Source organism: Ceratotherium simum, chromosome 16 (genome assembly GCF_057802395.1).
Source record: "Ceratotherium simum simum isolate JZ-2026a chromosome 16, ASM5780239v1, whole genome shotgun sequence".
Taxonomy (NCBI): domain Eukaryota; kingdom Metazoa; phylum Chordata; class Mammalia; order Perissodactyla; family Rhinocerotidae; genus Ceratotherium; species Ceratotherium simum.
In genome coordinates, this window is record NC_141915.1 from 19,080,612 (window position 1) to 19,092,523 (window position 11,912).

An 11,912-nucleotide genomic window follows, 5' to 3' on the forward strand; every position below is an offset into this window, starting at 1 on the left:
TAGAACAAAGACAGGATCTCTGCTTTCACTCAACTGATTTTTATTTTTTTTTGAGGAAGATCAGCCCTGAGCTAACATCCATGCCAGTCCTCCTCTTTTTGCTGAGGAAGACTGGCCCTGAGCTAACATTTGTGCCCATCTTCCTCAACTTTATGTGGGACGCCCCCACAGCATGGCCTGACAAGTGGTGCATCCCTGCGCTCCTGGGATCCAAACCCCGGGCGGTCAGCAGCAGAGCGCACGCACTTAACTGCTTCACCACAGGGCTGGCCCCCTCACCCAACTGATCTTTTAGGGGGAAGAGTCAGTGACAAATAAAATTAATTTCAGATAATGCATTAGAAAGAAAAAACAGGTTGATCAGATAGTGACTGGGGGTTAGTACTTTAGGTTGGTTATGAGGGATGACCTTTGAGCAGAGGCATTTCAGCGGAGACCAGAAGGACAAGAAGAGGCCATCTGGGGGAAGAGCATCCCAGGCAAAGACCCTGAGGCAGGAAGTCCCTTGAGGGGCAGAGGGAAGGGCAAACTTGCTGGAGAACAGCGAGTAAGCAGAGGTAGCCAGGACCCTGTAAAGTAGCCATCGAAACAATGGATGAGGGCCAGGGTCGCCCTGGCCTGGGTGAATAGCCCAGGTCAGGACGCCCACAGCCTTTCGCTGGGTGGGCGGGGCCAGTGCCGGACCCACCCCGGGGGCGGAGCGGTACCTGGGGCCCCGGCCGGGGGTGGGGCTGCGGACGCTCCCAGTTCCCCCGGCTCCAGCCGGCGCAGGCAGCCGCGGCGGCAGGAGGCGAGCCGCGGCCCGGTGAGGCCATGAAGGTGAAGAAGGGCGGTGGCGGGGCCGGCACGGGGGCGGAGCCCGCCCCAGGGACTTCGGGCCCGAGCGTGGAGCCCAAGCTGGAGCCGCAGCCGCAGGCGGAATCCGAATCCGAGTCCGAGTCAGAGCCGGAGGCAGGCCCGGGGCCCAGGCCGGGGCCGCTGCAGAGGAAGCAGCCGATCGGGCCGGAGGACGTGCTGGGGCTGCAGCGGATCACGGGCGGTGAGCACCGGCGAGGAAGCGCCGCCTGCGGGCGGGAGGGAGAGCGCGGGAGGGGGCCCTCGAGGCGCGCGGAGCCCCGGCCCCCGCCCCCTTTCCCGCTCTCCCCCCGCCTCCCCTCCCCCACCCAGGTCCCCCTTGCTTGTGCTCCCTGCCTTTCTGCTTCCAAGCCTGAGATCTCCATGTTCCCGTTTCCCCTGATCTCCCAGTGCCCCCTTCATCTCCCTTTAGAGGTTTATTTCCACTCCACTCCTTCCTTTTTGAGGAGTCCATCCCGCTTTCCTACGGTGGAGGTGGGCAGCAGCTGCAACTGTGACTCCCTCCCCATGGAATCTTCAGAGCCCTTTGAGGGCTTTCTTTGCAGTAATGAGGAGGGGGGCTGAGTGCAGTCTGTCCTCAGTCCCCACCCTGGAGGCTAAGTGGAGGCTGAGTTCCTTAGGTGGCATTAAGACCCTCAGGTCTCCCTGACCATTAATGCACTCACCGTGGGTTCCCCAGGAAACCTGAGGCCATCCCCCTCCCCAGGAAAGGACCTGAGCAGAAAGCTTCAGTGGGTTGGCTCTCTTCTCAAGGGAGTGGGTTAATGCCCCCATTAGCCTGGACTGGGGCCTGTCCTCTTCTGGGAAGGATAGTCTCCACTGTGGTTGAGTTTCTGAGTTGGACTGCGTGGTTTGGAGTCCCAGCTTTGCCATGTAATTGGGTGTGTGACCTTGTGCAAGTAACTTTACTTCTATGAGCGTATTCACCTGTAAAATGGGGATAATGACACCTACCTTAGGGCTATTGTGAAAATAAATCCTCTGATTTTGCACAGTGCCTGGCATGCTGTGCGTGCTCTGTAAATAGAGCTCTTTCATCAATAGTACTGAGGGCCCCGCAGGACTGCTCGTGGCTGCTGCCCAGAGGCAGACAACTAGGCATTCAGGGCAGGGGTGGTGGGGAGGTCACCATAGGCAGGGAACAGGGCTAAGAAGCCTCAAGGCAGAGGCGGTGGCTGAGCCTCAAAGAACAGGAGGCTTTGGAGATGCAGTGGCCCTGGACCTTGGCCTCATTCATCAGTAACCCTGCCCTGGCTCCCTCTGTGAGAGCAACTCTTGGGGCCTCTCTTTGGGGTTGGGAGCAGGTGCTGGAGTGGACTTGAGCTCTGGAGCTGCAGGAGCAACAGAGCCCAGGGCCGTCAGACAGAGCCATGGAGGGGACCATGATGGCAGGTCTAGGCCTGTGCATCTGGGTCCCTGGGGGACCAGCTTCTCCCTCTCTGAGCCAGGCAACAGCCATTCTTGGCTGGGCCCCCAGAGTACTGAGCTGCCTTGCCCAAGCAGGCATTGGTAGAGGGAGGGGGCCTGGACCAGGCTGATGTTGATGCCAGTTGGGCTGTGGTTGGCAACAGTGGCATTTATTTAGGATTCAGGTTAGCTCTGGGGCAGAACTTCATTATAAGATGTCTGGAGGTCAGGCTGACCTGCCTGGGTCCTAGGTAACTTTAGAGATTATTTTGCAACTCTGGGGGCTTCCAGCCCATGTACCACCATGTGTCTCCTAATTTGGAGAAAATTCATAGCCCTTACAGGTGGGGCATCTGTGGAGGATGAGTAGGGGAAGGAGCTTCACGGGATCCCTTTCCTCTTGTAGAAGTTGAGAACAGGGTTCCATTGTCTCCACCCTGGCACCCCCTGGTCTCTTCTGACCTTCATCACACAGATCTGAGGTTTGCTCCTCCTGGATTACGGGGCCCTAAATCCAGCTTAGGAAGCTATTTGTGGCTGAGGGAAGGGAGCAGTTGTGTTCTGAGCCCTCGGCTACTCTGCCTCTTTTCTGGCCTGACCCTGGGTCCCAGGTCTCAGCCTTTCCTGGCAGATGGGAGGGAGTGGCAGTGATGTCCTGAGCCATGGGCATCCCCCCTTCCTCACTTCCTCTAAGGTCAGAGGAGTTGATAGGTTGTTTGTAAGAGAAGAGACTGAGGTCAGACTGCAAGAACTTGTTTATAGATGAAAGGAGAGACTCCAAAAGTTGGAGAATGGGGGAAGAAGGGAGGGCTTTACTGAGAGCTGGGAGTTGGGTGACTAGGATCCTGCTCCCAGTTCTGTTACCTCCTCTCCCTATGCCCTGCACCTGCTTTCTACATCTTTGGACTAGTGCTTATTTTCTGTGTAGAGGGTGAGGTAGGGGCTGCCCGCTTCCATTCCTCCGTCTCTCCTCTCCCCACCGTGGGCTGTGGTGGACAGGCTGGGGCTCAGACCCCTCCCCCAAGCCCTGTGTAGTCCCAACTGGACCCCAAGGTGCCAGGTGGCTACCAGGAGGGCTTCCTGGAGGGGGCTGTCCCAGGCTTGGGGAAGAGAGAATGACTTTACATTCACTTCCTCTTCCTGCCCCAGGGGGATAGGAGGTGGCCCAGGGGCCTAGAGGGTGACTTCCGGGCCTCTAAAGGGAGGATGTGATGCTGTGCAGGCTGACAGCACTGGAGCCCCTCACTGTGCCTCTCTGCTCCTTCCGATTTGTTGCCAGGGCCTCCCTGAGCAGTTGCGGTTGCTGCTGCAAGAGCCATGAAGGTTGGATCAGGCTGTGGTATTCCTGAGCTTCCTCAGGCGGTACCGCCACTATTCTTGGTTCCTCTTCTGGGCCTGAGGACTCCCTTTACCCCCATGTACACCCCCGGTTGCAGCAGCCACACCCTCTTCCTGGCCTTGCCTCTACTCCTCTTTGAGGGGTGGTTCAGAGCCAAGGCTGGGTAGATGACCTTTGAGAGGGTTCCCTCTGTTCGCTAAACTTCCTCTCATTTGGAGATCAACAGGGAATGGGAGCAAAGGTGGCCCCCTCTCCCCCGATATTCCAGGTTCTGGGCTTGAGTCAGCAGAGCTTTGGCTAAGGTGCTTAAGGGAGCTGGGCTTGTATAAGCTGCTTATGGGGAGTGGAGGGGGCTGAGGGGGTGCAGAGGAACAGAGAAGAAATTGTTTGCCTGCCCCAGAGTACCCAGGTCAGGGACAGTCCTTGCCTGACATACCTAGGTATAGCACCAGGGGCAGCTATGGGGTGGGGGTGGGGTATTCTTCAGAGAAGTACTGTGTCTCTCCCGAGGCAGAGAGCTGTGTCATCCCCTTTAGAAGGAAGTTCCCAAAGGCAGGACTGTATTTTCCCTCTCATGTTGGGGGCTCCCCATCAGATTGGAGATTCATTTGGCTCAAAGTCACTGAGCCAGCCTTGGCAAAGCAGAGGCTGGAATAAGGGCCCTCAACTCCGGGGTGGCAGAGAAAATATGGGGGAGGTGGCTTTGTCCTCCTCCTTCTCTGCCCTCCCCCTCCCTGACCCCAGAGGCCACTGGGATGGAGCTGTTTGTCCCCCATTAGATCCCAGTGGCAGAGCTATGTCTCCCCCACACTGTTGGAGCTCCCTCAAGGCAGGAGCTCAGTTCTCTCTTTCTGGAAAGCAGTGACCTTAGGGATAAGAGAAAGTGGTAGCTACTCTGGGGTTCCACAAAAGCTGAGCTGGCAGCAAGGGCTTCTGGGTGGGCCTTTTCCTTGCTCAGCCACCTGTCTCCCCTAGACTACCTGTGCTCCCCCGAGGAGAATATCTACAAGATTGACTTCGTCAGGTTCAAGATTCGGGACATGGATTCAGGCACTGTCCTCTTTGAAATCAAGAAGCCTCCAGCCTCAGGTGAGTGGGCTGGGTGGCCACTGACAGAGGGAGGTGGGCAAGAACTGTGAAGTGGGCTGCCCAGGGACTCTTCAGGCTGCAGAGGAGTCAGAGCAGAGCTGGGGCTTGGACCCCAGCATTCCCAGGAGTCACCAGGCAGGGGCGCCTCTGCCTGGGGCTGGGCCTCCTCCTTCCAGTCTGTTTCTAGGGTTGGACATCCAGGGTTGGACAGTCCTGCCCCTTCAATCCCTGTGAACCCGCCCTCTGCAGGCCTCCCTGAGAACTGCAGTCTCGGAGGCCTCAGGCCTCTGCCTCCTGTGGCCCTGGGAACTTCAGTTGAAATTGGTGACTTGCTGACCATTCATTTGGCCAATGGTCTGAACCCTCAGTGTGCATCAAAATCTTCTGGGGAGTGTTTAAAAATTCAGACAGATGGGGGCTCTGGGGTGGAACCCTGGGTGGGCATGGGCCCCAGCGAGAAGCCCACTGAGCCCCAGCTGGGGTGCATTACAGAGCAGTTGCCCATTATCCGGCGGGACCTGGACCCCAATGCTGGGCGCTTTGTCCGCTACCAGTTCACGCCTGCCTTCCTCCGCCTCAGGCAGGTGGGAGCCACGTGAGTCATGGGGCTGCGGGCTGCGGGTGAGGCCTGGGGGTGAGGGTGAGGGTGAGATGGAGCCCTTCCTGAGTTCTTACTGAGCTTCTCTTAGGGGCAGTCTGTCTTGAGCCTGGCTGGCTGACTTCAAAACCAAGCTCAGTCCCGCCCCCTTCTCTTGCTCAGGGTGGAGTTCACAGTGGGAGACAAGCCTGTTAACAACTTCCGCATGATTGAGAGGCACTACTTCCGCAACCAGCTGCTCAAAAGCTTTGATTTCCACTTTGGCTTCTGCATCCCCAGCAGCAAGAACACCTGCGAGCACATCTACGACTTCCCGCCTCTGTCTGAGGAGCTGAGTGCGTGGGCAGGGCCTTATGGGAGGTGGGGGAGGGGGGGACTCCTCATAGAGACCAAGTTGGGGGGAGGGGAGTACCTATGGGTCTGATCCCCTTTCTTCCCACCCTGGGTCTCTTTTGTGTCTGGCCACCATTCCCATGTCACTTATAGGGAAACTGAGGCTCAGAGAGGCTGGGGGAACTCTTTGAGGTTGTTCAACTTGTCTGGTCCCCAGTCCTGAAGCCCCTGTAGTGCCCTGGTGCAGGCTCCTGACCTTTGCCCCAACTGGCTGGGCCTCTCTTGCAGTCAACGAGATGATCTGTCACCCATACGAAACACAGTCTGACAGCTTCTACTTCGTGGATGACCGGCTGGTGATGCACAACAAAGCAGACTATTCCTACAGTGGGACGCCTTGACCCCCAAACCACCCCTGCCCCCAGAAGGTCCTGGGCCCTCAGCCGTGACCTCCCCAACACTCACCTCTCAACCCCAAGAGTCTCAACCCCTGCCTGAGGAGTGCTCCAGGAGCCCTGGACCCTGAGTCAGTGTTGGGAGGGAGGGTGCCTGAGGTCCCCAGACCAAGTCCATGCAGCCCATGGGACCTGGCACTTGGGGTGGGGTGGTAGGGGGGCTGTTTGCCTCCATGTCCAGGAGGGCCTCCTGTGAGAGGAATAGCCAGGATTACAGGCCAGCCTAGCTGGGCCTCTTGGGCCCAAGTTTCAGAATAATGTTCCCCTATCCAGGCTTTGACTAGGTCAGGGTAGGGCAAGTCCCATTCCCTGTCCTCTGCCCACCACTGACAGGCTGTTTAGAGTTGTAAATTCACAGACAAAGATTCATAGTGGGGTGTAGCTGCCAAACTTCCCAAGGGAGTCTGGGCCGTGGCCCCAGCCCCAGCCTCTACCATCAGGGGCCGAGATACTGCCTGAGGTATGGCAGGGACTGGCCCAGATTGCAGCCTGAGGTGGGGGCTGGACCAACTGTATATAGTTTTCAATAAATTCTTTTTCCTTTTCTGTTCTCTGGTTGTGGGCCAGCGTGTGTGTGTGTGTGGGAGGGAGGGGGGCAAGCGATAATGTGACCCCTAAGTCCTCCTGTTCCCTAATCCTTTGCACCCTGATGCTGCACTCAGCATCTAGAGTAGGGATTTAGTACATGTTGCAGCTGGAAAAGGTTTTTTTTTTTTTTTTTTAAAGATTTTATTTATTCATTTTTTCCCCCCAAAGCCCCAGTAGACAGTTGTATGTCATAGGTTCACATCCTTCTAGTTGCTGTACGTGGGACTCGGCCTCAGGTTGGACGGAGAAGTGGTGCCTTGGGGCGTGCCCAGGATCCGAACCCGGGCCGCCAGCATCAGAGTGCACGCACTTAACCGCTAAGCCACAGAGCCGGCCCAGGTTTTTTTTTTTGATAAAGAAAGAGACCCAGGTCCTGAGAGGGGAAGCTTTGGCCCAAAGTCATAGCCAACTGGCAGAAGAGAAGCTGAGACAAGGGCCTTCAACTCTCAGGTGGGAAGGAAGGTGGTTTTGTTCTCTACCCCACCTTCCCTAACCCCCAGAGGCCACTAGGACCACTAGGTTGTGCTTTTAGAGAGAATTCCTCATCAGAGAGAAAAGGTGGACAGGACTTGGGCTAAGCGTAGAGCCATCTCCTTGCCCTCAGCTGCCTTGGGGAGCCCCCTGGCCTGGCTGCCCTGCATATAACAGTGCCCCCACCCCCAGCCCTACCCCAGACCCAGAGGAGGTCTTAATTTCCTTAGTGGAGGAAATTGAGGAACTGAGATAGGCAGAGAGCTCACACCCTACTGGTCCAGGCACTAATTTGGATATGCCTGGTGCCAGCCCTTTTTCTGGGCTGAGGTGTTAACCTAACCCTAAGAGGCCTAGAAGCGCTGGGTTCAGCTGGGTCCACAGAGCCCTTGCTGGGGGCCAGGACCTGGGCTGAACTTTGGGAATTCTAAAATGAATAAATACCTTTCCCTAGAATAGGTTAGACTGGGCGTACAGGGCAGCGAGTCATCCTGCTCAGAGGGTTCTGGGGAGGATTCTTGGAGGAGGCAGCATTGGAGCGGGTTCTTAAAGCTCAGGACGACTTTGACAGGAAGAGATGGGGGAGAGAGTGTTTAGGCATGGGGAACAGCATAAAGCAAAGGTTTGGAGGTGAGATTTATCAGGCACATTCAAGAAAGTGAATATTTACAATGTGAAAGGAAGACAGATCTGTGGAGCCTTGTAGTTTAGGTGTTGGAGCTTCTCCTGAGAAAGATGGAAGGATTAAGCAGAAATGACCTGGTCAGTTTATCTCTTGGCTGCTGAGTGAAGGGTGGATTGGAAACAGACTAATAGCCAGCACATGGAATGTCAGGCTCTGGGCTGGGTGCTTTATGTGTGTTAACTTAGAATGTTCACAATAATTTCTGAGGAAGGCACTATTATGCCCATTTTACAGAAAATGCAGGCCCAGAGAGGTTAACTTGCCCTGCCAACGTTGCACAGCTATTAAGTGGCAGTGTCAGGATTCTAATCTAGGGAGTCTGGCTCCAGAGTCCATGCTCTACCATGCTAGAGGCAGAGGGGCGCTGAGGAAGGTGTTGCAGGAATTCGGGTGAGAGATGAAGGGAAACTGAATGAGGTCAATATCCCTGAAGATGGGAAGAAATAGATGAAGTTGAAATTTTTAAGAGGCAAAATCTCCAGGACTGGTGGCTGATTGGATGAGGGGATTTGGGGACGGGGAGGAATTGAGGCTGAATCCCTGGTTTGTGGCCTGAGTGTTGGGGTGGATAGAGGTGCTATCGCTGGGCTTGGGAACCCAAGTTGGATCAGAGTGGGGGCTAGCAGGAGATGATGGGTTCAGGTTGGGACCTGCTGTGGTGTGGTACAGATGTCCTGAAGGAGGTGACCAGGGGGAGACAGGAATTCAGGCACAGACCAGGAGGGGGATGAAGGCTGGAGATCCTTGGAGGTCGTTGACCACAGAGGTGATTGCTGAAGCTATGATGGTGGCTGAGATTATGGCGTCCCCAACTGGCACTACTGGTGTTTACTGAGCAGGAGGCAAGAATGTCAAATGTCTTCCAATTAATGGGGCACTCAGAGCTAATAGTCCACACCTCCCATTTGAGGGTCACTGAATGACAGTGTGTAACCCTAGGGAAGGCCAGCGAGTGTTTGAGAGCAGGGCAGAGGGAGAACCAGTGATGGAGACAGGAGGAGCAGCCAGAGAGGTGGGAGCAGACTATGTTAGAAGCTCGGGAAGAAAGAATTTCATCGGGCTGGCTCCGTGGCTTAGCGGTTAAGTGCGCGCGCTCTGATGCTGGCAGCCCGGGTTCGGATCCCGGGCGCGCCCCGAGGCACCACTTCTCCGTCCAACCCGGGGCCGAGTCCCACGTACAGCAACTAGAAGGATGTGGACCTATGATGTACAACTATCTACTGGGGCTTTGGGGGGAAAAAAATGAATAAATAAAATCTTAAAAAAAAAAAAAAAAGAAAGAATTTCATCAAGAAGCAAGTGGTCAGGAAGTGTCAGTTGTCACAAAGGTGAGGAAGGGGCATGGGGTGGGAGCAGGGAGTTGGTTTGCGGGTGAGGCTGTGTAGGTGTACAAGTATTTGGAGTTGGAGGTGTTGTTTATGGGGTTACAAGTCTACAGAGAAGCTGTAGCGAGTAAGAGGGACTTTTAGGCCTACCTAGGTATCAGGAGGAGGACCTTTTTCTACCACCCTGTTAACAGTCATCACTATCCCTGCCGAGTCGAATTGGATTGAAGTTCCGGGTTGGGCCTGCTGCATTTCCACCTTCAGACAGGGAGGGAGGTCCCTGTTCTGAGGTCCTCACCCCTGGGGCAGATACCGGCTTGGTGCTCACCCAGAGAGGCCCGTGTCCCTTGGGCTTGGAGTAGGCCCGGCTGGGAAAAGCTTTGGCCCCCTGCCTCCTTTTAAGTCTTAATGCATCTTGCACTGGTCCTGGTGCCACTGGTGCAACTTGCTGTGTTTGGTTCCTGGCACTCACCCTAGGAACGTAGAGGATCCCTGGGCAGCAGAAGGAGGAAGAAGACAGGGTGGGGGGAGGGGGCTAGTCCTGGCTCTGATAATGATGAGCTGTTGACCGTGAAGGTCCATCTGGACCTTGCCAGATCTGGGCCTCAGGTTCTGTCTCTCTGAAGTTGGCCAGATATTTTCGCTTTGACTCCTCAGGGGTGTCATGAGGACCCCACCACTGGGTTGAGCAGGAAAGCCCAAATATCATGGGGAGACCCGCTGCTCATGCCCACCTGGGCTGGCCTGCAGGGTGCACATTGGGACTGCCTAACCCGTTGTAAATTATTGAGATGCTTCCCTTCCAGCTGGTAAAGAGCTGCTGTCTCAAGCCGCCAGTGCTTTCCTCCCTAGACTGGCCCCTCCCCTAAGAGCCACCCTCCACTTCCCCACCACCTGGCAACTAAAGCAAGGGGGTTTTATTTTTTTGTATGTCATGGACTTCTTTTTTTTTTTTAATTTTATTTATTTATTTTTTCCCCCAAAGCCCCAGTAGATAGTTGTATGTCATAGTTGCACATCCTTCTAGTTGCTGTATGTGGGACGCAGCCTCAGCATGGCCGGAGAAGTGGTGCCTCGGTGCGCGCCTGGGATCCGAACCCAGGCTGCCAGCAGCGGAGCGCGCACACTTAACCGCTAAGCCACGGGGTCGGCCCATGTCATGGAGTTCTTCATTATCACCCGCTGAAGCCTATGGACAATAAGGTTTTTATGTACATATCATATATTGTAATCCTATATATTTTATATATTAAAATCTATATAGAGATATCTATATCTATTCTGCAGTACCTTTAACGTAATATGAAAACATCTGTGATTTCTAATCTGTGATTTCTCTCCATAATGACAAAGTCACAGATTCTACTAAAGCTATTATGATTTGTTGCTGCCATTCGTAATCGAGAGAAATGCTAAATTTGAGGTAAAGATGAATGAAAATGAAGGTGTAATTTCTTTATCCAAATTCATGGACCCATGAATTCTTTTTTTTTTTTTTTTTTGTGAGGAAGATCAGCCCTGAGCTAACATCCATGCTAATCCTCCTCTTTTTGCTGAGGAAGACTGGCCCCTGAGCTAGCATCTATGGCCAAGGCTCCTCCTTTTTTTTTTTCCCCCAAAGCCCCAGTAGATAGCTGTATGTCATAGTTGCACATCCTTTTAGTTGCTGTATGTGGGACGCGGCCTCAGCATGGCCGGAGAAGCGGTGTGTCGGTGCATGCCCAGGATCCGAACCCGGGCCCCCAGTAGCGGAGCGCACGCACTTAACTGCTAAGCCACGGGGCCAGCCCCACAGATCCATGAATTCTAACCAGTTTTAGAACCTTCAGGTTTAGAGCCCCTGAACAAAAGGGTTAATTTTCCCAAAATAGGGGACTTCTTGACCATGCATCCATTCAGACTGTTGCTCATGCTAAGATGGTGGTTGAACACTTGGTGTGGAGTGGCCAGCAGGGGGCAGCATATGGGCGGGAACGTGGGCCTCAGTTCAGCCAGGAGTTGCCGCCGGGTTTTAAGTCTAAGGACCAGTCTGGTTACAAACAAACATGAGACCCAAAGACCTATGTGCTTGCCACCTGTCTTACATGCGCGGGGCCAGCTCACTCGTAGGTGTGCTGAATGGGCCCATGGGACAGAGGTCTGACTGAGTGTCCCTGGAGATCTCCTTTGCTCATGGTCTAGGCTGGAAGTGTAGAGTAGGTTTGAACGCCCAGAGTCTGAGGCTCTGAGGCAAGGAAGTAGACCCCAGTAAAGTTCTCCCATGAAACACTTGCCCTGTCCTTGGGGGCTTGGGCATCAAGATGGGGCCTGGGGTTGGTTAGGGCTGGGGTGCAACATTACCTGGGGGCTTGACAGCCTTCACTTCCTTCCTATACAGCCAGGGCTGGGCTGGGGCAGGTGTGTCCTTCTCTTGGGTGCTCCGGCTGGTTATGCCTTCCCCCACTCCCCGCTCCACCCTATCCTTCTAGCCCTGGACCCAGACTTAGAGCCTCTGGGAAGAAGGGTGCTGATGTAGGGTGGGGTTCACTTATGGGATCTTCTGCAGAGCTGTCCTTTGGGGCAGATAGATGTGTTGGCCAGCCCTCAGGTCTGGACCCTGGAAGAGCTTTCTATGCAGAGTCCCCACCTGTGGCTGCTCTGAGACTTGAGGTTCATGTGTATGCTTTTGGCTCCTACGTCTGCTCCAGCCCTGTTCAGGCAGAGTGTAGGGCTGCCTCTTAGGCTACCCTTTGGTGACAGCAGTCCACCTGGAGGTGGTACCTGGGAG

At 54.9% G+C, this 11,912-nt stretch overlaps 1 protein-coding gene across 2 annotated transcripts; it reads left to right on the top strand.

Annotated features, from left to right (window-relative positions):
* Window positions 1–750: 750 nt before the first annotated feature.
* UNC119 (unc-119 lipid binding chaperone) lies at window positions 751–6,627 on the top strand. Of its 2 annotated transcripts, none has more exons than XM_004433381.3 (5): window positions 751–1,039; window positions 4,577–4,690; window positions 5,183–5,285; window positions 5,451–5,623; window positions 5,910–6,627. In XM_004433381.3, the coding sequence occupies exons 1-5, from the start codon at window positions 814–816 to the stop codon at window positions 6,020–6,022; spliced, it is 729 nt and encodes a 242-aa protein (XP_004433438.2). In that variant the 5' UTR covers window positions 751–813; the 3' UTR covers window positions 6,023–6,627. The 2 variants fall into 2 exon arrangements, with proteins under 2 accessions (XP_004433438.2, XP_087296871.1); XM_087440745.1 differs by lacking the exon at window positions 751–1,039 and adding an exon at window positions 1,195–3,903.
* The last annotated feature ends 5,285 nt before the right edge of the window (window positions 6,628–11,912 follow it).